Source organism: Clarias gariepinus, chromosome 1 (assembly GCF_024256425.1).
Source record: "Clarias gariepinus isolate MV-2021 ecotype Netherlands chromosome 1, CGAR_prim_01v2, whole genome shotgun sequence".
NCBI lineage: Eukaryota > Metazoa > Chordata > Actinopteri > Siluriformes > Clariidae > Clarias > Clarias gariepinus.
In genome coordinates, this window is record NC_071100.1 from 9,984,440 (window position 1) to 10,010,828 (window position 26,389).

General features: G+C 41.4%; 1 protein-coding gene across 2 annotated transcripts in view; it reads right to left on the reverse strand.

The window, feature by feature from the left end:
• Positions 1–2,111: 2,111 nt before the first annotated feature.
• ube3c (ubiquitin protein ligase E3C) overlaps positions 2,112–26,389 on the reverse strand; it is a 29,891-nt gene continuing 5,613 nt past the window's right edge. For both annotated transcript variants that reach the window (XM_053496588.1, XM_053496585.1), the window contains exons 12-24: positions 21,563–21,649; positions 21,321–21,478; positions 20,957–21,183; positions 19,113–19,217; positions 18,220–18,307; positions 15,811–15,908; positions 15,570–15,702; positions 13,100–13,347; positions 7,666–7,878; positions 6,672–6,860; positions 5,584–5,650; positions 4,744–4,874; positions 2,112–2,536 (exon numbers count right to left, since the gene is read on the reverse strand). In XM_053496588.1, coding sequence (XP_053352563.1) covers positions 2,366–2,536; positions 4,744–4,874; positions 5,584–5,650; positions 6,672–6,860; positions 7,666–7,878; positions 13,100–13,347; positions 15,570–15,702; positions 15,811–15,908; positions 18,220–18,307; positions 19,113–19,217; positions 20,957–21,183; positions 21,321–21,478; positions 21,563–21,649 — 1,915 coding nt within the window. In that variant the 3' untranslated portion in view covers positions 2,112–2,365. The remainder of the gene's footprint in view (positions 2,537–4,743; positions 4,875–5,583; positions 5,651–6,671; positions 6,861–7,665; positions 7,879–13,099; positions 13,348–15,569; positions 15,703–15,810; positions 15,909–18,219; positions 18,308–19,112; positions 19,218–20,956; positions 21,184–21,320; positions 21,479–21,562; positions 21,650–26,389) is intronic.

The following is a 26,389-nucleotide window of genomic DNA, read 5'->3' on the forward strand; positions in this document are numbered from 1 at the left end:
TCAGTCACGTCACACAGCGTCAGATTTTTGAGGTGCTTTTATTTATTTTATTTATTTATTTTAAACGAACGTATTGCGGAGTTCACCTCTAGCTGGGATTGTTGACGGGACGGCGGAGTCGATGCTGCGTGTCTGTGGTTTGTGTTTATGCTCCTGCTATAGGTGTAAAGGAGTAAAAGGTAAGAAACGAAGGAAGGAAGGAAGGAAGGAAAAAACAGACACACGCAGTCTTGTGCATTCAGAGAGAAAGAGAGAGAGAGAGAGAGAGAGAGAGAGAGAGAGAGACACCAAAAGCCGAGAAAGAGCAGAGAAATGAACGGACGTGCAAATCGTAATACTTCTTGCGTGGTTTGCGATGGTGTTGATTATTGCACAGGTTTTAGTGCCGACGGTTCAAGAAGACGTGCAGCTTGTTCAGTGCACATGGCCATGCTGAGGCAAAGAAGAAAAAAAAAGTGACCATGTAGAAAGAGAGGAACAAAAAAAAGCTCACACGTTTATATATTTAAAAAAAAAAAAACAATTACATACAATCGAACTAACTTCGGAAAAAGTTATAAACTTTCTAAAACTTGTCACTTGACCACTATTTTACACCGTCTGTCAAATGCTTAACCAGGAGGGATGGACAAATCATGAGGAAATCGAGCAAGCGTTAATGCTGGATGATAAGAATGGTGTGAATAATTCTGGGAAGTTCCTGCTTTAGGAACGATTCTGCGTCCTCGGCAGTCTGTTTGCATGTGGTTGATCTTATTTTATTTATTTATTTTGTTAGCATTTCGCTCAAGTTTGTCACTATTCTCCTTTTTTTGTCATTCTCTACGGCGGATTTATCCTGGACAGGGTCGTGAGAGTCCTGGTGCCTCTGGGGGTATCACTGTAGGCGGGAGTTACCCGGAGGTCACATGGGAAAACGAACCCTCGACCCTGAAAGTGCGCATCAACAGTGTTTGAACACAACGCCAACATGCCGTCATTTTGATCTGTAAAATGATGGAAATGCATCCTTGGTGTAGAGTGCAAGCAGGTGTTGGGTTTAAACCCCTAATCAGTTGGGAAAAAAAAAAAAAAAAAAAAAAACAGAACACAACTGAATCGTTTAAACGTAAACACGTAGTTAAAAATGTGCGCAAGTCTGTAATGTGTTCGTTTAAACGCTCGATGACTAAATATTTTGCTGATTTGTCCATCCCTGATATCACACACACACACACACACACACACACACACATACTCTTACACGCAAGTATTAGTGCTTGAAACCTTCATAGGTCATCACGTAAAGGGAAACTCCAAGCGAAACAATGAAAAAAAAAAACATACTTTTTTTGTTTTTTATGACATCACCTCACCACTTTGCTTGAATACCACATGGCCGTTCTGTTACACCCTTAACGTTAGATGATGAACTGTAGAAGCGCAAATTATCCAGAAGAAGAACGAATGATACCCAGAAGGCACTGCGAGATGACGAAGTGGGTGAAGCTGTGTAGGAATGTACAAGCAAAAAATAAAAAAAGGAAAGAAGGCTAACACTTTTAATCATAGACTCAAAGAGTTCAAATTGTGTTTGACTTGCTAGCAGGTGGCTAGTTATTGAATGTAGCTGTACAGTTTAAAAAATACTACCTGCTAGCTTTAGGAAGGAAAGACACGGGAAGTTTAGGGTCAGTGATTAGCTGGAAATAAAACGCAAATGTATTTAGAAGAGAAATAACAAACAAACAAACAAAAAAAACCCTCCGATGAGCCAATCACGGGCTACGTGGTGCAGAGCCGGTGGTTCTTCACAATCGAAAGCTGGAGTTTTCCCGCTAGCTACGGCGCCACCCTGTTATTAGCAAAGCTGAAAATCCTATCATGACGCGCTGTTGCTTACGCTAAAACTATTAAACCGCGGTAGGTTTATCAGCATAGCTGTGAGATCTTGGAGCGAAGCTAAATCCTCGCGTTAGCGTAAATGACCCCTCGGACTTTATTGACGGAGCTACGGTCACGTGAGGGAGCACCGCGAGCGTCCCCGCTACGTCCCCTTCTCGACCGTCCAGCACCAGCACTACAAAAATAACCTAGCAAAATTCTTTGGTGAGTTATGCATCGCATGTTCGTTTTAATAAGATGTGCAGTGCTCCGAGCGTTCCGGCTATTTCCGTCTCCCTGGACACCTTTTCTGACGTTCTGTCCACGTTCGGGATTGAAATAAAAACAAAAAACATTTCGCTCATAAATCCCATCATCGGGATTTTCAGCATCGCTCGTCCAAACATGTCAAATCGTTTATTTTTTGTTGTTCTTCTTTTTTTTCCATCTTACAGGTGTGAATAAGGACCCGCCCCTTGTCCGGTCACCGAGGCGACGGCTCTCAGCTGAGCTCGAAGCCCGAGGACGACTCGATGGCGTAGAGCAGTTTGTTCCTCATCAGCTGCTCGTCGCAGAACTCGGGCAGTTTGAGGAGGTTCATGCAGGTGCTGGCGGTGGGCAGACGCTCCAGGTCGTTCCCTCCGTTATGGATGCAGAAGGCGGGATAGAGCTCCTGAGGAGGAACCACAGAGGAACCACAGGAGAACCACAGATCAACAACAAGGCGGTGGTGCGGGTAACAGACAAACAGAAAAACAACCGAGGACAATTAAAGGGCAAACAACTGTGTCACGTGATGTACATTCCTTCCTCACACCTTTTGTAACATTTTACTCTTTCTTCCTTTCTGTTTTGCTTTTTTTCCTTCACTGTCTTCTTTCTTTTCCTCCATGTATTTTTTCTTTTTCCCAATGAACCTTTTTTACTTTTTATCTTTTTTGTCATTCCTTCTTTTCACCACCTTATCTTTCTTTGTCCCCGCTTTCCTTTCCTTCTCTCATTTGTTCGCCACTAGTTTCCTTCCCTCATTTCCTTTCTTTCATTTTTGTATTTTTCCTTCAATTCTTTCTTCATCCTTCATTCACTGAAGAAATCAACTCTCTCTTTAACTCACTCTCTTCCTTTCTTTTCCTCTTCCTTTTGTTTCCTGCTTGTTTTTCTCTCCTTTTTTAATTTTTTTCTATCCTTCCATTTCTTCTTTTTATTTGATACTTATTCAAATAGTAATCTAATCCCTTCCTTTTTTATTTTTCCTCTCCTTCCTTCTTTATTCTTCTTTTCTCATTGTACATTTTTTCTTTACTTCCTTGATTCATTCTTTTTATTCCTCTCTTCATTTCCTTTTTCCCTTTTTCATTATTTCTTTCTTCTTTCCTTACTTACTTCCCTAATTCTTTCCTTTCATTCCTTTCCTTTCACTATTTCTTCCTTTTATTATTTCATCTTTATTTCCGACCTTCCTCCTTTTCTTCCTTTGTTTATTCATGTATTTCTTCTGTTCGCCACATGTTGATCAAACACGTGTAGAAGTGAATAATTTTTCAAAAATACGTTAGTTTTTAAAGTCACATGACAGGTTGTTATTTATATCCCGCCCCCTCGACCAGATCGCGGACACGACCGTGTGAGAGTCGCAAATCTCCTCGGGTTGTTAGCCCTATCCACCTCCCCCCCTCCCCTTAATCACCGCGCTTGACGGCTAACAACTACACAGGAGGTCGTCGCCGTCGCCGAGTCCCACACGCCGGGGTTAGAACCCGATTAAAACCCATCTCAGGGTTCTGTTTTAACGGCGCCATTTCCCCAACAATTAGCGTATTAAAGTATCATTGCTTATGGAGGGAGTGTCAGCGCGGGAGCCATCATCTCTCCGAGAAAAGGGTTTCCATCATCGTTTTAAAGCGGCTTCCTCTGACAGGGCCGTTTCTCCCTTAATGAATTCCCGGGTGTTTAACGGCACCTAATTAAGACCGGCATGGCTGGAGAGGAGCGGGAGGTGAGAGGGCAGCACGGCTTGGACCGTCTCTCTCTCTCTCTTCTGCTGCTCGCTCCGTGTGCCAGCTCTCCCTCCATCTTTCTCTCTCCCTGTCGCTCTGTTCCAAAGTCAAATTCATTAAAAAGCCTCTCTTCATTCTTGCCAGGTAAAGTTTAATTTGAGAAAGTTTTCCTCTGCTGTTTATGTCGAGAGCCAGAAGGTGAAGCTACTAACAGGTGAAGTGAGAACACGTTAGAGAGTTTAAAGTCAGAAATTATTATTTAAATAACAATTTATTCATTATTTCCTTCCATTTTTTCTTCACCCTTCCCTTCCTCCCTCTATTCATGTCTTTATTTCATCTCTTCCTGAGCAACACATTCAGGCCTTCAGTGAAGACATTATTCTTAAATTAAAACTATTAAAAATTTAAATAATAAAGAAATTTTTTTTTTAAGTTTGCTTAGTGCCACAGTCGCCGTGTGGGAGTTTTTGAAGCAGAAGGAAGAACATCTGTGAAACCTTTTTTCATATTTAATAAACTTTACATCTTTAAAACATCTGTTTTGGGTGAAATTTTAAGATCTAAAGGCCAATTCTTTTTTCTTATTTCCTTTTGTCTCTTCATTTATTTTTTTCCTTCCTCCCTTTCCTCTGCCCATCTTGACATCTTTTTTCTTTGCCTCATTTTTATTTCTTTCCTTCCTTCCTAGATTTTTCATTTCCATATTTTTTTTCTTTTCATTCCTTTATTTTGTTTAATGTTTAAAATAATTATTCATTATAGTCTCTAAAGAAACCTGTGCTATACACACACAAAAAAACTTATCAGATGAATAAATGTAGTTGATAAATAAACAATTGGTTAAAGAAATAAATGTGTGTGTGTGTGTGTGTAGACTAACTTTGAAGCCCAGCAGAGGAGGACGTGAGCAGCTGGTGACGAACTTGAGCAGCTTGCGTTTCTCCTCCTCACCGAAGCTCTCCACCACCTCCCAGAAGATCTTGATGACAGGGTGTGTGGGAGAGTAGCCTCCTGCACACAGTCACTCAGATCAGTCAGGGGTGAGTGTAAACCGTATCGAAGGGGGTGGGGGGTTGAGGATCTCCAACACTCACCGACAAAATAATAATAATAATAAAAAAACATCTAATGGATAGTAAATCCATGATTGACTGATTAAAGAGACGTGATGTCAAAATCTAGGGACGGGAATCACCAGGGACCAGCTGACATCATCATGACACCACCTGGGTGTTGGTTCCATTTATTTCATTTATATTATAACATTATTATTATTATTATTATTATTTTTGGGGTTATAATATTTGTACTCCTGAGATAATTCTCTCCTGTCCTACATGACGCTGCGCTGCCTGCTAATGTGTGAACAGTTTAAACGGCTCCACCTGTAGGATTACTGAGGAACTGCAACATCCAACAACCTCAAATGAAGACCTCTATGAATATAAAATCATTTAATTTAATAAAATACACAATTCGAAGCCAGCGTAACGATACATGAATGGCCACACCAAAGAATCAGGGTACATAACTGAATTGTTTTTATTCCCCCTCATCTCTTAAAATTAATAAACGTCAATCATTTTTATTTCCTGCAGTGATGATGTGGGAGAAGTCCTCTAAACCATGTCTCAGTCATCAGGAGGGAAAAGCATGGAATCAGTGTTCAGAAGAGTGTGTGTGTGTGTGTGTGTGTGTGTGTGTGTATGTGTGTGTATACCTGAGTAATTGGTGAACTTCTTCAGGTCGTCCAGACAAATAGGCACATGTGCACCGGAGATCAAAACCTAAAACAGAGTATATAACAGGATCACTCAGTGCACACACACACACACACACACACACACACACACACACACACACACACACACACACACACACACAGGGAGGTAAAGTGTCCATGACCGTGTCCACTATAGCAGGACTGCGGGTTTGATCCTGTATGTTGATGTATTTCCTTTTAAAACAGGAAGTCATGAGTAACGATGATTTAAACAGTTACATAATGAACCTCTTTACTTTACAGACACACACACTTTTTTTTCTGAACAATAGCAAACTGCTGTCACACACACCACATTTTTACTCTTCTATATTTTTCAATTTTAAACATTTTAGTTAACTTTGTGCATTCTGTAAATCTTGTGTAATTCATATAATTTTTATATTTCTATTTTTTATTCAATTCTATATTGTAAATTTTTGCACATTTGTAAATTTGAATAATGTTGACAATTTTTTATTAGAAATTCTACTTTAAATTTATTTTCCAGTGCATAAGTTTTGTGTGACAAAATCTGAATTCGAAACATAATTTTTATTAGAAAATAATTTTTTGTGGAGAAAAAAGTATAATAATAATAATAATAATAATAATAAAGATGTAGTAAAACTCCAAGACTATTTCCAACTGCAGAGATACTTAAACACACCTTTATAAAGAGTTTTATTAAAAAACTGCCCTCACTGCTGATCCTCAACTGCATCCTTGACTGTTTTTTTGTTTTTTTTTAATGTTTAATCGTTATATTTCTTTCTATTTATTGTTTTATTACTCATGCTGTCGAGCGTTTACTTTCCTCATACGTCATCCTCTTTAACAGTTCGCTCCATTATATCCGATATTTATCATCTTACCTCATCTCGTTTTAATTAGACCTCCTGTTTTTGTGTGTGCAAGTGTGTGTGTGTGTGTGGGAAAATCATTTTACTTGTTCTCTAAAACCTAGATATAAATTCGGCTGTATTTTCACTGCGTTAGGAAGCAGTGTGTGTGTGTGTGTGTGTTCACACTCGGCTGAGCTTCACCTGTAGCTCCTGCTGGTCAAACATGCAGAGCCACTCGAGGTTGAGCACGTTGGCCAGGCCCTGTCTGAACGCCAGGCAGTGAGCGCGGATCTGTTTGTTCAGCCGGTAATCGGCCACTAAATGGATGTAGGCGATGCGGTTCGCCGTGGTAACCGGGATGTCCTTCCCTCCCGGCTTCAGCTCAACCACCTGGAAAAGCACAGAGAGTGAGGGGGGTGGGGGGTGAATTTATGTGAGAGTGACAGAGGAACTGTTTCATATAGAACAGAAATAACAGCGTCGGATGTCTAATAATCTGGGGGGGCACCTTCACTGGGATCATCACTCACTAAATCCCAAATTTTTTTCTAATTAACAGAAGGTGAAAAAATGTGAGACACAGCATACACACACCCTGAATATCACTAACCAACAACAATTTATTATCACGACTGTTTAGATAGTTGACGTTATTGTGGTTAATACTGATGATATCATTCACATCTCATACAAACTTGAATAATTCTTTTGATTGTGTAAAGCTGCTGTGCGACAATGACAATTATTAAAAACACTTTACAAATAAATTTGAATTGAATGCTTTATAGTTATTATTATTATTATTGTGTTTGTTTTGTTGGGGTGGTTTTGTTTTGTTTGTGTCTACTTTATATGATATTCCTTCATATCCAACATGTTTATAATGTTTATGCATGTTTATAAATTCAGATCTATGTTATTTATTTATAACTTAATTAATGTTTTATAACTGCTTTCCCATTTGACAGAGTAAGGGAGATAAAGAAAGACAAAAAATGAGGGAGAAAAATAGACAGGGAGACACAGAAGAGAGAAACAGAGAAGGTGACAAAAAAAAACAAAGACAGAGTTGAAGAGAGAGAGATAGAGAGAAAGTCAAACCTGATGGACAGAAAAACAAGAAAAACAGAAAAACAAAGAGAGAGAGAGAGAGAGAGAGAGAGAGAGAGAGTGTGTTATTGGTGTGGTATGTAACCTGAGCCTCTCCCAGGTCGTTGTTGACGATGGTGAAGTTCAGACCCAGGTCCTCCACGTCTCCCTCGTAGCTCTTGAGGAACAGGAGGTTGCGGTACATCTCGGGGTCGAGCGAGGACAGGTGATGAATGTCCACATCGGCACTCGTCCCCAGCAGCTTGGACAGAAAGAAACTGGCAAACGGCAGCTCCACCAACATGTTCTCATACAGAGCCTGAGGAATTCGAAGAAGAAGAAGAAGAAGAAGAGGAGGAGGAGGAAGAGAGACACATTAGCGATGTGATGAAGAATGGACATGGACTATATGGACGATATAAGACCAGGAAACCACAAAAACACTTTTATGGTAAACACTTTTTTTTTGGTTATGCAACACTTATAATCGTTCTTGGAAGAAAGAAAAAAAAGAAACAGCTGGTAGTAACCAAGCCCGAGTGTGTGTAGTGTAATTGATCCTAATTAAACAAAAAAAAAAGGGGGGGGGGGCTATTACTTATTACTTAAGTAATGTTTTTAAAAAAAGGTTGAAAGGCCGAGGTTGACTTTGTCTAATGTTACATTTTATTTTTATTTTATCTTAAAACAGTTCAGTCTTGTTTAATGTTTAAATAAAAATTAAATAAAAAAAAAAAAAATCAGGAACAAATACAGTAAGTCCCCAACATCCGCTTTTTTTGTTCGTTTGTAAGTCCAATTTGTCCGCAAGTCCAACAAACATCATCCAGGTACTAAGACACGAACACAATCAACTACACACAGTATATTCCAGTTGAATTCGAGTTAAAACGTATGCCATCTTCTCACCTCTGCTCTGTTCTTTCAACTAATTTTTACTTTAGTCTCCATCGTTATTGCTTACGGACGTCCTGGGAGTTTAGTACTGCATTTTTTGAAGATGCACACTGCAAAAAGTTTGTAACCTGGATGTTCATATGTTGGGGACTTAAGTGTGATGAAGAATTCGGATGTAAGAAGTGGCTTTTTTTTTGTTTGTTTCACTAAACTGTATTGTAAAAGCTTTCTAAAAGCAGAGCTTAAAACTCAGCCTGAGAGTGTTTTCTAAATCGTACCCGCGCAGCACCACACGACCCCCACGGGACTGATGAAGACGTATTCAATTCAATTAGATTCAATGAAGACAATCTACAAACTTCTCTCTATGGACAATTAACAAATCCCAGCAGAACCACGTTCGCTTTTTACAGGATGGACAGACGAATCGTCGATCCCCCCGCGTCAGCCGTGACCTTGACCCGGACCGGGCCCGGTCGTAAACAAGCCGCGGCTAATGCAGTGCGCCGGTGCTAAAAAAGCCCATTTCAGGACATTAAACTATGCAGAGCTCGTATAAAGAATTGCACTCACCCTCCTCGGCCACATCAACTAAATGGATTATAAATTTCCCCAAATCTCCATAATGCACGCATCGAAAACATACAGGCAGCTCGTAAATCAGGGCATTTTTCTAAACACGGGTTAATTGTGGCTGGCTCCTGAAAGGAGGAGGAGGGGGAGGGGGAGGACAAAACATTTTTTATGCAAAAATAATCCACTTAGAGGCAGCTTCAGCCGTCACTCCGGTGTCAAAGCGGGCGCGTACGCTGGCGCACGAGGGGTCCCTGGAAACCCATCAATAACAGCGCTACCGGGAACGAGCGGCGATTAGAACGGTGCACCGTGGCCGGCCGTTCTTCGAGCGGCTGCGTTATTTATCGCTGTTTATCGCTAGAAATTGTGCCAAAATGACTCGGGATGAAAAAAAAAAGAAAAAGATTAACAGCATTGGTGGCTTTTAATACCGGTGAGTGCACCGGCCGGGTAATTAATGCAAATCGCGGCTCCATCAACCGCGGCGACGCTAAAGCGCCTGCCTTCTGGTCGCTGCCAGGTGAATTTGTTAATTTACAGCATTAAGAATCGATGAAAGAAAAAATGAAAGAAAAATACGAGAACGTTTCGAGAACGTCGAGTCCATCAGTCTGCGTGCGACCTTGTCGTTCCTAGAGAAACTTTTCTCTGTTAAAGAATGCGAGTGTAAAGATCTGCAAACTAAGTCGGTATTAAATCTGTGATGTATAACGGCATGAGTGAAAGAGATCGCAATGTGCGGTCCTGCGACTCGTAGTACGATTGTGACTCTTAAACCAGTGTTTCTGGGAGTGATACTGATACGGGCAAACCATAGGTATGTACCTTAGTTTCTCCAAGGTACGCATTCTGTCTTTCTTTTTTATTTTTATTTTAATTAACTATTATAAAAGACGAATACATCGTTGCTTTTCACTACTGTTCGTCCACAATTTTACAAGTTTTCGTATTCGGATGAACCGCTGTCTTCAGTTCTTCATCAGAAGTGACTCTTCGTCCGCGTAGTTCTGATTTCAGGGGACCTAAATTTCCCCACAAATCAAGACAGATAGGGCAAGATCCGGACAACAGTGAGGACACTTTAACACCTCAAAACAAAGTCGACAGTGTGAGGAGAAGTGTGCAGACGTGCATCGTCATGCGAGATGATGTGACGTTTAGTCTTCAGCGCGTCAATAAGCGTCTTATTGTAACGAGCGCCGTTGATCGTATCTTCTGATGCCGTTCCAATATTTCTGGCCCTCGAGAATCCCAGAAAACTTTAAGCGTTGATGAATTATCCAGCTGATGGACGACTTTTTTAGCTTTTTCTCGGTTGGTGATTGAGGATGTTGCTGTTCCACTCTCCTTAGAGCATCGAAATCCAAATTGTGTTAACTGCAGATATACAAACACTTCTGTTTATGCTCTTCGGCACCAGGTGTACACCCACAGACCACCATATAACCGAAATGCGGATCATTTTTAACTCGACTTCATACATAAAACCAGTGAGTGCCTAATGTCCTAAGCGCTATCCGCCCACTTCCACCTACCTGTCCTTTAAAGGTTCTAACATTTTCACCGTAACTTCTGGACAAACTGAGACGAGAGTGTGAAGATGAACTCTGCAGGTCCTCTGTGAGCAGTGTCGCGCCTGGGGTCTGAATATTAGCATAGTCGATTAATCCCAGCAATAAACAAAGTCGTGGGGGCTGAAGAACCTGAACGTCGTGATGATGTTATCATTTAAAACAAAGCGGTAATAAATCAGTGAGTAGTTTCGATGCTTTGCTCGAGTCCATCAAAGCTTAAAAGTGGAGCGTATCGCATTAGCCTCGGGCAACACTAACAGACCTTAATCATGAATTAGTATAATGAATCCTTAATGTGTGTGTGTGCGCATGTGTGTGTGTTTGTTTGATACAGTAACAGTGATGTAATTCTAATCTACATCAGGTGCCTTTCTAAAGGCGCTAAACAAATATCAATAGCGCACTCGTCCTGCCACTCTCTGGCGTATTTATGGAGAGACAAAGAGGGTTAATTGAAAGTCAAATTCTAATTAATCTCCTGGACCTTAATTGCCTGAGCCATTAGCGGCCATGTGAGTGGGGGAGGGGCTCGTTCCTCACTGTAAGAACTAAACAGGGGGATGTGACGTGTCTAATAAACGGGGCAGAGTTGCCTCGTCGGGAAATGTGCGGACGCTCGAGACTGTAAAACAGATCAAAACTCTATTACTGGAAGGACGGGTGCAGGTTATTTACGGTGCTAGCTGATTTAGCTTGGAAAAAACGTGGGCCAGAGTGTGTGTGTGTTTGAGTGTGAGGTCATTTATTTAAGCAGATGATGTTATATGTGAACTCCGAAGGCGAAGGTGCGTTAATGAAACTTTTAAAAAGATCAGGTTTGTAAATCAGAGCGTTCAGACACGTGTGACGGTAACTGGATCGATACAGATCTGATACTCAGCAGCAGACAATCAGGTTGTTTTTCCGCTGTAGAATGATCGGAACTCTGACATTCATCGTTTTGTTCTCGATCCTCTTCAGCAGGAGAACGCTCGAGCCAAGAGCTGGAGTTTTTGTAAAATCTTGTAAAATGAAATATTTATTTCGTACGGTGTGTTCAGACAGCGCTCGGCTTTAGAACAATAATTGAAAATGATCTTTGACCCTCATCAACCGATTGACCTGAGCTCCTAGAACCTGTGTGGGCACGCGGGACGCAGAAAAAAGAAAGGAGGATTAAGGTAATGATTAAGGTTGTAAAAATAAAAAGGAGAGTAAGAATAAAAAGAATGATAAGGGAAAGAAAATTATAGGACAGAACAGGACAAGTTGGACAAGAAGAAATAGCGAGTAGTTTCATTTGTAAAGATGTGATTAAAAAAACAAGTAAAAAAACAGAAGGAAATGAAAAGAGAGGAAGACAAGAAAAGGAAGAGAGAGCAAATGAAGGGAGAGACAGGAAAAGGAGTTGGGAAGAAAGAAAAAAGAAAGAAGAGGAAAAGAAATGAGAGGAAATAAAAGAAAAAATGAAGAGGAAAAGAAAAAAAGGAGAGAAAATGAAAGAATAAATAAAGAAGAGGGAAAGGAGAGAAAATGAAAGGAAAAAAGAAAGAGGAAAAGAAAGAAAAGGAGAGAAAATGAAAGGAAAAAATAAATAAGAGGAAATAAAGAAAAGGGGAGAAACTGAAAGGAAAAAATAAATAAGAAAAAAAAGAAAGAAAAGGAGAGAAAATGAAAGGAAAATAAAGAAGAGGAAAGTAGAGGAAAGGGCAGTGAGCGAAAAAAAAAAAGTACAAATGTTACTTTTGTTTTTTTACATGTTTCATGTTACAAGTTTTGATTTTAAAGGACAGGGCGGGACAGGACAAGAAAATACAGGACAGGAAAGGAATGGACGAAGAGAAGAAAATGAGGAGATGACAGGAAAGGGAAGGCAAGGCAATGACAAATGAGGACGACAAAATCAAAGGAGAGAAAACGAGAGATGGGAGAGGAGGAGGGGAGAGGAAAGAATTCACAGAAGGATGAAAAACCTTTTTTTTTTAAAGCTAAAACAAATAACAGCAGAGAAGAGAAAACAGTAGTGGGCAAAACAGGGCAGGTAGCAGTGACTACTGATCAGAAGGTCCTGGGTTTAGACCCCAGGTCTGATTAAACACTGTGCAAATCTCTCGTGGTGTTGAAAGCCGGTCTAGACTGGAGCTAATCTTAGAGAAGTGATACTGAGCGTTGTTGACTTTTACAATCTATTCATCATCATTTGCTCATTTCTTGGTTTAATAAAAGCCTGAGGATCGAGTCAACACAACCCTGTGCCTTATCACCGGCTCGCTGCGCTCCAGAACGCTGCCTTTATTCCTCCTGTCTGACTCGGGCGCTTAATAATTCATTCAGACCATGTTATTCATGTTAGCCACGTAGCCGAGGACCTGCTGTGACACAAGAGATAACTAAAGGACCAGACAAAAACATTTACTAATACGAGATAAGACGGAGGAGGCCGAGCTCCAGACTCGTATCTTAGCATTTTGTTGAACGAAACTAGTTAAAATGCAGCGTCACACACACACACACCTTGCCGAGTATCCGTCCCAGGAAGTAGTAGTGGCGCGTGAAGTTGTCGCCGATGAGCATCTTGGCCGTGGGACTCGGGAACAGCAGACCCTCGTTGGTGGTCCTGAAGAAGCCCTGGTTGGGGTTGAAGGCCGTCTTGAGCAGCTCGCTGAGGAACTCGCGGAAGATCCCTCCGCCGTCGATGCCGGCCTCGTCCAGGCCGTGAGCGTTCAGCAGGTGCACCCTGATGCGCTTCTTCAGGTCGGGCTCTGAAAAACGACGGCACAACAAGGAAAAAATAAACACAATCATTAGGTTTATTTCCCAACACACACCTAAAAATAATGATGATGATGATGACTGCACTAAAATTAACAACATCAACGACGATAACAACTACAGACCTGCTGCTAAATATCATAACTGCCTTAACATGCAGATGTTTAAGCCACGACCCTTACTGACCCAAACAATTTGCTGAGAAAGTAAGTCAGTAGACGTGTCTTATCTTGGGGGCCAAATCTACGTGCACTTTGTGTTCTTTGTTTGTTTGTTTGTTTGTTTTTTTATTAGGATTTATTGCCATATCAGCTTCTTAGGCTACTTCATGGCAAAATTCATGTTAAATATTAAGCTGGTTTATTCGAACCAATTTTATATTATGTTATAACGTAAGCGATTAAAAGAGTTGTGGGAAAGTAAAAAAGGATATAATAATAATAATAATAATAGATAAAAATAAATATCACATTATAACATGGTCTTGGCCAGAAGGAAAAGATTTTACATTAGATTCTTTAGGTGCACTTTAGATAACAATTATAAAAGTTTTTCTGGTTTTGTCTTGTAGAATATGTTTTTTTTTTTTTTTATCTTGTTCTGGTAGAAATTGTTTTCTTATGGTATTAAAACTTGGGCAGGTCAAAAGTATGTGTTTATGGTTAGAGTAATTCTGCAGCGCTGAGATTTTAGAGCTTTAGAACCTTTAAGAAATACGCATGGGTAATATTTGTATGGTCTATACGGCACCTTGTATATACAACCTGGTCGTGTCTGGATTCAAAGTGGTGATAGCATCTTTTTCCCACCACTGGGTTTATTTTAAATAATGTGTTGTTTTGGTACTTTTCCCATTCTGCTTGCCATTTATTTGATATATATTGATTCATCAGTGGTTTGAGGTCAGAGGGTGGGATTTGGCATACGCTTATTGTTTCTGTAAGGGCTTGTCCTGCTGCCATGTCAGCTTTCCCGTTACTCCACCATGTCCTGGAATCCAGCAGAAGATAATATTGTGATCGGTCTTCTGTAGTTGCTTTGCCTTGATTAATATAATATATCAGTGATTATTGGGTCATCGTAGTCTTCGTTTGCTTGTGGCCTTTATGAACCCCGTAGACGACAAATGCGAAAAGCGAGGGTTTCCATGTTTCAGATTGTGGCTGATTACATTTCAAATTTAAATTAAAATTTTATTTGTCACATACACAGTGACATTAAAAAATAAAAGCTTATACATTAAAAATAAATATGAATAAGGAGAAGAGAAACACGATAATAAATTTAACTAGTAAAATATACTGTACAAATAAGGAAATAGCAAAATATAGAAATCTAGAAGAAAAAATGGAAATTTGTAAGAATTTTTAAATGACTGGGGGTGTGCAAATATGTATAAAAAGTGACTTGTTAAAGTGTCTTATTAAAGTAATTTATTTACTTATAAATTAGTAATTATACAAACAGCCGCGGCTGAAAGTTTTGAAACTGGCACAAATATTTAATTTCCACAAAGTCTGCTGCTTCAGTGTTTTTTTTTTTTTTTTAGATCTTTTTGTCAGATGTTACTCTGGTATAATTACAAGCATTTCAAAGTGACATAAATGTGTCAAAGGCTTTTATTGACAATTACGTCAAGTTCATGCAAAGAGTCCATATTTCCAGTGGGGATCCGCCTTTATCACGACCCCTGCAATTCATCCCTGACATGCTGTCAATCAACATTCAGGTCCACACCCTGACTAATGGCAGTCCATTCTTGCATAATCAGTGCTTGGAGTTTGTATCTTTGATTGTCCACCCACCTCTTGAGGACTGACCCCAAGTTCTTAATGATTAAGGTCTGGAGATTTACCTGACCATGGACTCTAAAATTTCGATGTTTTGTTCCCCGAGCCACTTAGTTATCACCTTTACCTCATGGTGAGGCGGTCTCCCAACCATCCAAGCAGAGTTTGGTAATGAAGTTGCTCTCCATGACACAGGACTGATGGTAGAGCTCAAAATAATTTTTTTCTAATTTGTCTTATTCTCAAAACTTTTGCCAACAGCTGTACTACTTTATAATACTGATCCTAATCGCCCAGAAGGTGTTAGTACACCTGCAAATCACAAGTCTACAGTAATATCAAGGTGCTCCCTCAAATACTTTACTGTTGCTGTAGCAACAGACCACCCGACAGGCCTATGTCTCGCGTTTTTGCTGCGTTACCGTTCTCCGGAGACAGTTTGTCGTAGGCGTCCTCGTAGATGTAATTCCTCCGGATGGTGACGTTGATGTTGTGTAGGAAAGGCCTGCGCCCCTGTACGTCCTGTTTATCAGCGTCGATCAGCCTCTGGAAGACCTACAGCAGAGAGTACGAGCGTGAGAGAACCGTGGAGTAAAGATTTGTTTACTCTTTAAACGTTTGTCCGTCAATAGGAAGAAAACCAAGAGGACTGGGCTTCCTTACCTTAACTCTCTCCTCAAAGGGAACGACAAAGGGCAGCTCGGTGAGGATGGCCAGGTGTCTCTCCTCTGAAACGGACAGCGGCGGAGCCTCCAAGGGAACTGTGGAGAGTTATGCCGTTTAATCATCCGTGTATACTTTTCTTTTTATTCTTAACTTCCTACACAAACATTACGATTTAAATAGGACTTAAAGAAGTTTCCAAATAGTTCATGTGATTTCATTTTGTTAAAAACATAATCAGTTCTGGTTATAGCTTCCATCACTTTTTAAATGTGTGCCAATAATTTTGCAGCAGAGCATATATAAAATGTAATAAAATACATATTTAGGTTTGGTTGGCTGGATTCAGCGTCCGTCTCGGGCGCTGCTCGCTTTTAATTAACTCCTGCGTCCGCGCGGCTGTCTGCTGCGTCCATTACGAGGACGTTTGTTTGGGGATTAAAGCTCGGTCCTGTTTGATGGACACTCGAAGGAGGGGAGGGAGGAAAGGGACAGAAAGTGCCGGAACAGCAGCAAAGAGGCATCATTTGTCTGCCACGCTGCTAATACAGCGCAATTATTCTGCTCAATTAGTCAAGCCCACCTCTCCGTCTCCCCGATCGGGCCATCAACGCGCCATCTCGGAGAGAGAGTTATGGCGCGGCGTGGTCAATGAGCGCGCCGTTCATCACCCGCGCGAACGTCCATTTAGGGAAATGAAAGCGCTCCGGACAAACAGGGGGCCAGATGTGACCTGCCTTAGGCTAATTGAATTTTTAAGCACCTATGCCCAGGAGAACCGCACGAGACGCTGTTATTGGGGAGTTTTTCACACCGAACAAACACAAACGGGCCACTAGGCTAATACACACTCGCGCGGTATATCCACTCAGGGCTGCGTCTCGCTTATCTCAGCTCTATTTATTAGGGGTGCGTCGATACTGAGTGACTCCGCGGTCTAGGTTTGGGTCTGATAGCACGATGTAGATATATAATAACAGCATCACAATACGTAGGGACGGGAAACACCAGGGACATCCCGATACGGTATTATCCCAATACCTACAGGCCGATTTCATTTGTACTGCGATTCAGTTATTATCATGATTTTATAAATATCACGATATTTTATTTCAGATTTTTTAACAATTCTAAACTAATTCAACAATAATTCACCAATACTGCGTGGGGCGCTCTTGGACATTCCAACATGACAGCGATCCAAAGCACAAGGCCAAGTTGAGTCTCCAATGGCTGCAGCAGACCATCACAATGACTGAGCCACTTTGGGGGAATCTCACACGTGTAGTTCATGCAAGACAACCAGCAAGTGTACAGGAACTGGGGGCATTTTATCAATAAGAATGGGCAGCTGTACCACCTGAGAGAATTAACGTACAATTATCACAAAAGACCGCATGCCATCATTGATGCTAAAAGGGGTGTAATAGACACAACAAAATTAGATCTAAAAGGTATGCAAACCTTTTCTTTATTGGCATGTTTTGTTTGATGATTGTGCCCTTCTGGTAGTCCTTACATATGAACTTGAGTCATATGAGAAATTGGTTCAGACGAAAGGGTAGAGACAGGTGCAGAGGTATGGGTAGGGGTAAGGGTAAGGACCTGGGTAGGGGCTGAATTGGGGGCAGAGATAGGGCTAGGGGTACAGGTAGAGACAGGTGTAGTGGCTGGGGTAGGTGTAGGGGTAGGAGTAGGAGCAGAACTAGGGGCAGGGGTAAGTCTAGGGGCAGGGTTGGGGCAGGGGTACGAGTTGGTTTAGGGGCAGTGTTATGGGTAGGTTTAGGTGTAGTGGCAGGGGTATGGGTAAGGGTAATGGCAGGGTTATGGGTAGGGGTATGAGTTGGTTTAGGGGCAGTGTTATGGGTAGGTTTAGGGGTAGTGGCAGGGTTAGGGGCAGGGGTAGGTGTAGTGGCAGGGGGAAGCTCTGTGGTTAAGGTGTTAGACCACTGATTGATGCTGTTGGGCCCTTGAGTGAGGCCCTTAACGCTTTACTGCTCAGATGTAAAATTACATAAAAATGTAAAGGTGTCTGGATAAGAGCATCTGCCAAAATGCCATAGATTAAATAATTCTTTATCAAAGTAAAGGAGACTCTGTGCTACGATCGCTCAAATGATGGACAGATGGACTTTATATCCCTACCAGCATTCATTCATATCAGTATTCATATCCAAACCAGTAGAACATGGTGTTAAGACACGACTCCGTTAATCACTGATGCACCGGTGTTCAAACGAGACAGACTGAGAAGCGAACTAGAGCTCAGCATTAACTCCGAGTTAATTAACTAATTAGCTCCGACTACATCGATAACTCGTCAAGCGTGGTGTTATCAGTAAAGCGGTAAAGCGGTGAATGATGCGGTCGGGACTCGGCGATGACTCTGCGAACACAGCAGGACCTCACCGTCTAACGTGGACTGGAGCGGTAAGATCCGACTCATAAGCCTCGTCCTCCAGTCGTGTCGCGCAGACGGCACGTACAGCTGAGTCACCTGCGGTAAACAGAGGAATAATAAGTCAAAACTTATTTAACTTAGTTATTCAAGTTAACTGAAACATATTGAAATACTTTGGTACGAGGGTGAGTCAAAAATTATCCGCACTCTGGCTGCACAATGTGTTTCAATTAACTTTCATAACAGACGGATACATGGTTGCTTTTCACTACACTTTGTCCACAAGAAAATGCGTTAGCCAGGAATGCGCCGCTGTCTTTAGTTCTTCATCCGCGTCCGCATGGTTCTGATTTCAGGAAACCAGACAGGTGCAAGTCTGATGGAGCGAGATCAGGATTATAGTGAGGACACTTTAATACCGCAAAACAAAGTCGACAGAGTGATGGACGACGTTTAGTCTTAAGTTCTTCAATAAGCGTCTCACTGTAACAAGCGCTGTTGATTGTTAAACCTTTTTTCCTGATAATGTTCCAATACTTCTGGCAGATTAAAACATCATCGGTGAAGGCGTTTACATTTCCGACATTTCTCTAATTTTTAATGATCGCACTACAACATTAGAATATAAAATTTGAACTCGCTTCTTTTTAATTTTAACAACCATGTTACATTTATGAATGTAACAGAAACCTTTACCATATCAGTAAAATTTTTTTTTTTTTAAACGAGCGTGTTCACATTAATATAAAACCCTGTACACCTTGTAGAGCTAAACTAATCGTCGCCTTCTGACCAATCAGAATCCAGATCTCCGGAGTTCTGCCTGTTCACACACAGACACACACACACACATAGACACACACACACATAGACACACACACATAGACACACACACACACACCGTGTCGGCCCTGATGTTGACCTCGTCCGACAGCCAGTGTCCCTCCGGGCAGAACGGCCTCCTGATGTCGCGCGCCTTCAACATCTTCACCAGGTTTGTGATCACCTGAAGAAAGAAAAGGAAAAAAAGAAAAGAAAAAAAAAACAGATTCCAGTATCGCTTTCAAACAATCAGAGCGTGTGTGTGTGTGTGTGTGTGTGTGTGTGTTGTCTGTTCTGTTTAGCAGCAGATTGTCCTCCGTCTGATCGCCTCCTCAATCGAGGCGTAAAGAGATCGAGGCACGATTTATTTGTCTTTCGGATGGAATGGCCGAGTTAAAAGGGCAGCATTAGGGTCATTAGCGGGCGATTGCTGGTGGACGGAGAAGACGGATGAGCTGTCAGGGAGCGACCACACTGATAATTAACCCCACACACACACACGGGATGCACTGGCACTGGTGTTTGCTGTCCTGCCGGCTTTTATTTATAATTAAGTCCACGAGAGAAGAGAAGAAGGAGGCTGATCGATTGGAGAAACACCTGAGATCAGCAAATTACCCATAATGCTCCATGTTGTTGCTCTGTTTGGACTGAATTAAGGAATATTACAGCATGCTGAGGTAATTCTCCTGCTCCTTTGGGAGTTGATTTGATTTTGAACTTAAATTCAGGACAAAAAGCAGCAACGATATTAATACTATCACCCCACACCCCCCCACACCCCCCACCCTGGTGTGTAAACGAGCGCTGGTTAATGATCCTATCAGGTTAAGTGCAGGCCGTAACTGTGCCTCTGCGCTTCCTCCCGAGCCCCGGGCCCCTGCGCCTCTCCAAACACGGCCGCGAGACGTCCTTCCATTAGCGATATTAATACGAGCTTAGTTGATCATTTTCATTCAATTAGCTTCTTTCCATTAAATGGATGGCCGGGACAATAGGGGCGATAAAACACGGCGACGGGACACACGCGCGCCAGGGGCTAACTTTAGCGTGGGCGGGGTCGGCCGGCCGGCCGTAAATCCCGCCCTTCACTTTGGGAAATGCGTTTGTGCTGCTTTCAGCGGCTCGTTTCGGCTGACGAGAGCCAGCTAGTGATCGTCGTCATTATTAATAGAAGAAGAAAAAAAACATTCAGGGAGGAAAAAAAAAACAGGGAGACAGAGAGGGAGACAAGAAGCGAGGCAATCAGAGAGACAGAAAGAAAGAGACAGAATGAAAAAGACTGCCGGACATAAATAAAAAGACAGGTGACAGAGAGAGAGACAGATGGACAAAAGGCAAGAGAGAGAGAGACACAGACAGCTAAAGAGAGACAGAAAAACAGAAAGGGGGAGAGACGGAGAGAATTAAAGACACGGCACACGCAGCCAAACAGCTAGAAATAAAAAGACAAAAAAAAAAAAAAGGAAACGAGCGAGACAGGCAGACAGACAGAAAGACAGTCGGACAGTAAGAGAAAATAAAGAAATAAGAGAGGGGGACATACAACTATAAATAAAAAGACAGAAGACAGAGAGCAAGAGGGAGCCAGAGAGAGAGAGACAGAAAAACAGTGACAGAAGAGAGAGAGAAAGAGACAGACAGACAGAAAGACAGCTAGAGAGAGAGAGACATAAGGAATAAGAGGGACAGCAGGAAAAATTAAAGCAAGAGAGAGAGACAGACAGGCGGACAAACAAACAGAAAAACATGACATCAGGAATGAGAGAGACAGACAGAGAACAAGAGACAGACAGACAGACAGAGAGAGAGACATGTTTATGATGATGTACTGAATGTCAGAGATGATACGCTGTGTGTGTGTGGTGTGTGTGTGGTGTGTGTGTGGTGTGTGTGTGGTGTGTGTGTGGTGTGTGTCCTGACCTTGAAGAGCTGGACCCAGTGTTTCTGCTGGTTCTGGATGCGCTGCTGCACCTGACTGCTGGTCTTGACGCGGACGCTGCGGAAGGCGGCGGCGTACTCCTCCGTGTGTCCACTCTTGGTCTCGGGGTGAGCCAGCTTGATGATCCCCAGACAGGCGTCGCGGAGACACCGAGACAGAGTCACCAGCTCCGGGAGGGAGAACGGCATCATGGACGCCTGCTTCTGACCTGCAAACACACACACACACACACACACACACACAAACACACTTATAAGTGTTCACACAGTGATTCATTTCTGAGAGACAGACAGAGAGACAGACAGAGAGACAGACAGAGAAGACAGACAGAGAGACGCTGGTTACCGTTCATGGCTTCCCCGAAGAACTCGGTGTCGTGGATGGAGATAAGCGAGTGGCTGAACAGAGAGCTGAACAGGTAGAACAGGGGGATGATCTTACTCGAGTCCTCGGGGGACATGGGAAAGCCGCGAGACATCAACTGCAGCAACGGAACCAGAGACCTGACCCCACACACACACACACAGAGTTATTATCGCCCTGTAACTGTGCAGCTCCTCATGAACCACATCAGCACTAACACTCACCCTGTGATCATTTTGGTCCTCATGGACGTGATTAAGTGCCACAGGTGTCTGAGGAAGCGGGCGTTGAAGGCCAAACTGTACAGGAGCCTGGAGAGGACAAGGAGGACATTTCAACATCAAGTTAGCATGTTCCGCTGTGGTTCAAACCAAACCGCGAGTTTATTTTCTGTAAATCTGAGTGATGGATCTATTTATCTATCTGACACAAAGTTTGTGGACGGACAACGACATTCAGACTGAGAAAAAGATTGAGGAGACTGAAGTTCAGTAGCAGACGATTAAATTCAGGAACAGATGAGAACATTCGGTAGCAGACAAAGGGAAAAAACAAAGAAATTACAGTTTAGGGACGGATGTGAAGGAGAAGGAAATTTATGGATAGATGAGGGTATTTGGTAGATGAAAAAAAAACAAATAATAATAATAATAATAATAATAGACATTGGAACAAACAACAATGTGAACAGACGACTAAATTCAGAGACAGATGAGGAAATTTTAGACAGAAAAAGAAAAATTTAGAAACAGAAATTAAATTAAAGTAACCTGAAGCTAAATTTTCTAACAGACAAAAAGTAAACAGATGACATCATTTAGTTATTAAATAAAATATTAAAACACCGACCTGGTTAGTTAACTGTATATACACATTAATATGTAGTTAATATTCACTATTTTATATATAAACTAATATTAACTGTTACATGTCGCATACGATAAAGAAACAATTAAAGAAAAAACAAATCTGATGCCAACGATTGAAGAGCAAAAAAAAAAAAAAACATTATTTTTTTATCTTATTTATTTATTGAAACTGAAACTGTTTTTTAAAAATAGATGTGACAGGTTCGACCGGCAGTGAGGATCAGGATGAACTTTTACTGCACTTACGCTTCACTGAATATATTTACAACGTTCTTTGTGAATGAAAGCTTTAAACTTCAAAGTGCTTCTGTTGTAGATTAGAAACTTGAAAGAAAAGAAAAGCGCGAGCTTCGTATCTGCTTCACGTCTGTTTCCATCAAGCTTTCAGCATCAGTACTTTATTTTCTCTTGAGGAAAAGTGGGCTTGTGTGAACATCTCTAACTAAAAGACTTCACGACCTGCTGATACTGGAAATAATCAACAACCAGGTGCTTGTGTGTGTGCGTGTGTGTGTGTGTGTATGATTTAATACTGATTCATCACTGCAGATTAACACACGTGATTCTCCCTGCGTGCCTTACTCATCATCATCATCATCATCATGGTCTAATCAGCGCTCTTCCTGCCTGTGACGAGCCCCCGGGACCCTAAAGCACTGAACGAGCCCAGAGGGTTCGGAAAGGTGGAAAAACAAACGGTCTCGCTCGGCCGCTCCGTCCTTAAATTAAAGGAGCCGTTAAGCTTTATTAAGGCGCCCATTAGTGAAGCCGCGAAGCCGCTCGGGCTCGTAAAAAGCGGCCGCGGTTTCCTGAGAGGCCCCGTTTAACTCGATGACCTGCGGAGAGACACAATGGCTCGGTGAGAGAGACCCGCGCGGGGACACGGGGCGTGTGAGGAGAGACGCACCGAGTCACGGAGCTGACAGAGAGGTGTGAGAAAACACAGAGAGAAAGGGAGCGAGCACGAGCGATTAACTCAGGAGAAAGGACAATAACCAGAGTGTGTGTGTGTGTGTACACTACGAAAGGCCTAGTTTGCTCCTATTACACAGTCTGATAGCCCTTACACAAAGGGCGACACAAAGAGCTCAATTAGCAGAGAGAGTGAACATTCCAGCCTCCCGCGTTTCTGTTTAATTAACCTTCGAGTTGTGACTGAAAAATATTTCGTAAAATAAACAAAAAAAAATTTTTAATTTTCAGGTTTTAGTTCTAAAATGTTAATCTACATGTTGGCGAAAACAAAACAAACAAACATAATCTCTGTTAGAAGACGAAGCGATCCACGGAAACGACTCCTAAATTAAATTAAATTAAAGTAATAAGACGCTGTTTATGATTCCAGCTGTTGGTAACAGGAGGAGGCGGAGCTTCGGCTTTTTATGGAAGACGACTGTGTATGTGTGTGTGTGTGTGTGTGTGTGTGTGCGCGTGTGTGTGATTGAAATGAGACAAAAAGCCCTAAAGAGCTGATTTACTGCCTGTGAGGACAAAAAAAACCTTTCACTTCAATTACCAAATGAAGTGCTGATAAATACACACACACACACACACACACAGAGTAGTGATGAGAGGGGGGTGAAAAGGACCTTGATGAATGAATGAGCAGTGACCACGCAGGCCTTCTGTTAGAAAAGAGAGAGAGACAGAGAGAGATAGACAGAGAAAGTGAGACAGAGAGAGAAAGAGAGAGACAGAGAAAGAGAGAGAGAGAGACAGAGACAGACAGATAGAGAGAGAGAGACAGAGAGAGGGAGACAGACAGATAGAGAGAGAGAGAGAGAGAGAGAGAGAGAGACTGTTGTTCTGTTTGACAGATTAGATTTGGTGTTGAGACATGTTAACTTATTTTGTACATTTTTAAGGGTTTCCTTTATTGGAATGTAAAGAGCCAAAAAATATTTATCAAAACAAAAATGTATATTTCACTCATTTATTAAAGAAATCCAGTAAACTCACTTCAAATTACTGATTTATTCAAATCTAATGTGATAGCCTTGTTTAAGTGTTTTAGTGAAACTTGTTTGTTTATTTGATCCATCTGCTTACTTATGCAACTCTCCATCCTTACATAAATCCAGACACCTACCCATCACCCCATCCATCCATCTACGAGTCCTATCCATCCATTGATTCATTCATTCATTCACTCACTCACTCATCCAAACATCCATCACGTGAGCTAACTGCCAGAGATTCAGTTAGTGACGAGCGATTCAGGATTCATCGCGGATGAAATAACCTCATCCTTTATACGACTCACAGAGCACAAGTCCTTCTCCTCATTTACTCAGATCAGTTCAAAGTCTTACGTTAGCTTGTTGCTAACATCATAAATAAATACAAACTGATAATTACAGAATTCAGATCTTCTCAGTAGTTGTTAGCTAGTAACTGTAGGGACAGGTAGCTGACCGAGTTCTTCAGAAAACCCCTTCTTCAGGGTCAGAGGACACTGAGAAGAGACTCAGAGGACAATGCAGTCAGAATCCCAAGTGACTCCCTCTTACGCATGAGACTCTGTTCAGTGAGTGATTTGGAGGGATTTAAACCCGATAATGGACCTGGGATTTCTCTTCTCTAGATTTACTGACCCATCAAAATTCTTTTATGCTGCAATTCACGTATCTCCACACTGACTGCAAAATCAATTATTACAAATCCAATTTTCAAAAAACATTCGAGGTGGTAACATGTAGTAGTTCCTCTATCATCCTACAGGTGGGGCGCTCTGAACTATTCACATGTTTACAGGCAGCGCGGCATCATGAGTGGTATTGTTTTGCAGATTTTTTTAGAAATGTAAAATAATAATAATAATAATAATAATAATAATGTTGACTTGAGATATTTATAAAATGGATATTTATAAAAATCCACCTACATATCCATCTATCAATCCAATCATTGATCCATCAAACCTCCCTCTTATCTATTATTCATCCTTCCCGTTCTACTCATTTCACCATCCCGCCACCCACCTGTTTATCTATTTATTTATCTCTGTATGTATCTATCCATGTATCTAATCATGAAATAATATATTCGACCATCTCTCCCTCTATCCACTCATCTATCAGTCCATAAGCCCAGCTTTAAAACTCAATATTTATCCATCCATCCCTTTAAACCTTCTATCCATCCACAACATACAGACCAAAATATAAAATCATAATTTCTATTTATTTACTTATTTCATGTTTTATTTTATGTTCCATAATAAAAACAGGGTTCTTTTTTTTATTCCAAGCAGGGCTGCAACTAACGACTATGTTGATAATTGAATTTATTAATCGGTCAAACTGGACTTCAGACAGAACAATCACTCAGCAGATCTTATTTAGCCATCAGCTTTTACATTTAGCTTGAAGCTGTTTTTTTGCATGTGGTAACCAACAACAACAAAAAATAATAATAAAGACGAATACCTCATTAAAAATATGTATTTTAATGAACTTTCCTGAGGAAAAATGATCTAAAACGAAGGAAAAGCAAAGCAGCAGCTAGAACGTTAAGAGAACTGAGATCGAGTCTGAAATGGTGAAGGGGTTGGGGGCGGGGTCAAGTGAAGTGAGGTGTAAGGAGTGTAAGAGTGAGGTGGGAGAAGGACACGCACCTGAGGAGAATTTGGATAATTAGTGTGTGTGTGTGTGTGTGTGTCACTGTGTTCCACAGCGTGTAAGTGAGAGAGATTAAACCTGCTGCACCTCTAATTTAAAATATAAGCATAACTACATAGATAATAAACTGTAAGCGTGTGTTGTCCTTTCTGAAAACCAAACGTGAAGACGGTGACGACTTTATTTCTGATTGTTAGAAATATTTTAAAAGTAAATTTAGGACTTAAAAAAAAAAACTTTCTTAAATATTTTCAGTATCAGATTAGACTCTTTAACCACATAACCATTTTAACATATCTGGGTGCCAATAATTCTGAAACTAAGAAGCAGAGACACTAAATCGATCGTAAATGACAGGAGAGGCTGCGATCAGCTCCCCTCCGACTCTTGTAAAACTGTCTCTGAAATAAATCTGAGCAGGAGAGCCGATCATTCCCTATAGACATCCCATAATAACAAAAACCTCCTGGAGAGAAAGACAGGAAAAAACAGTCCCGTCCCGATACAACGATATCACGATACCTCTGTGCTGTTCGACTTAAACTGCGATTCTACACCATCA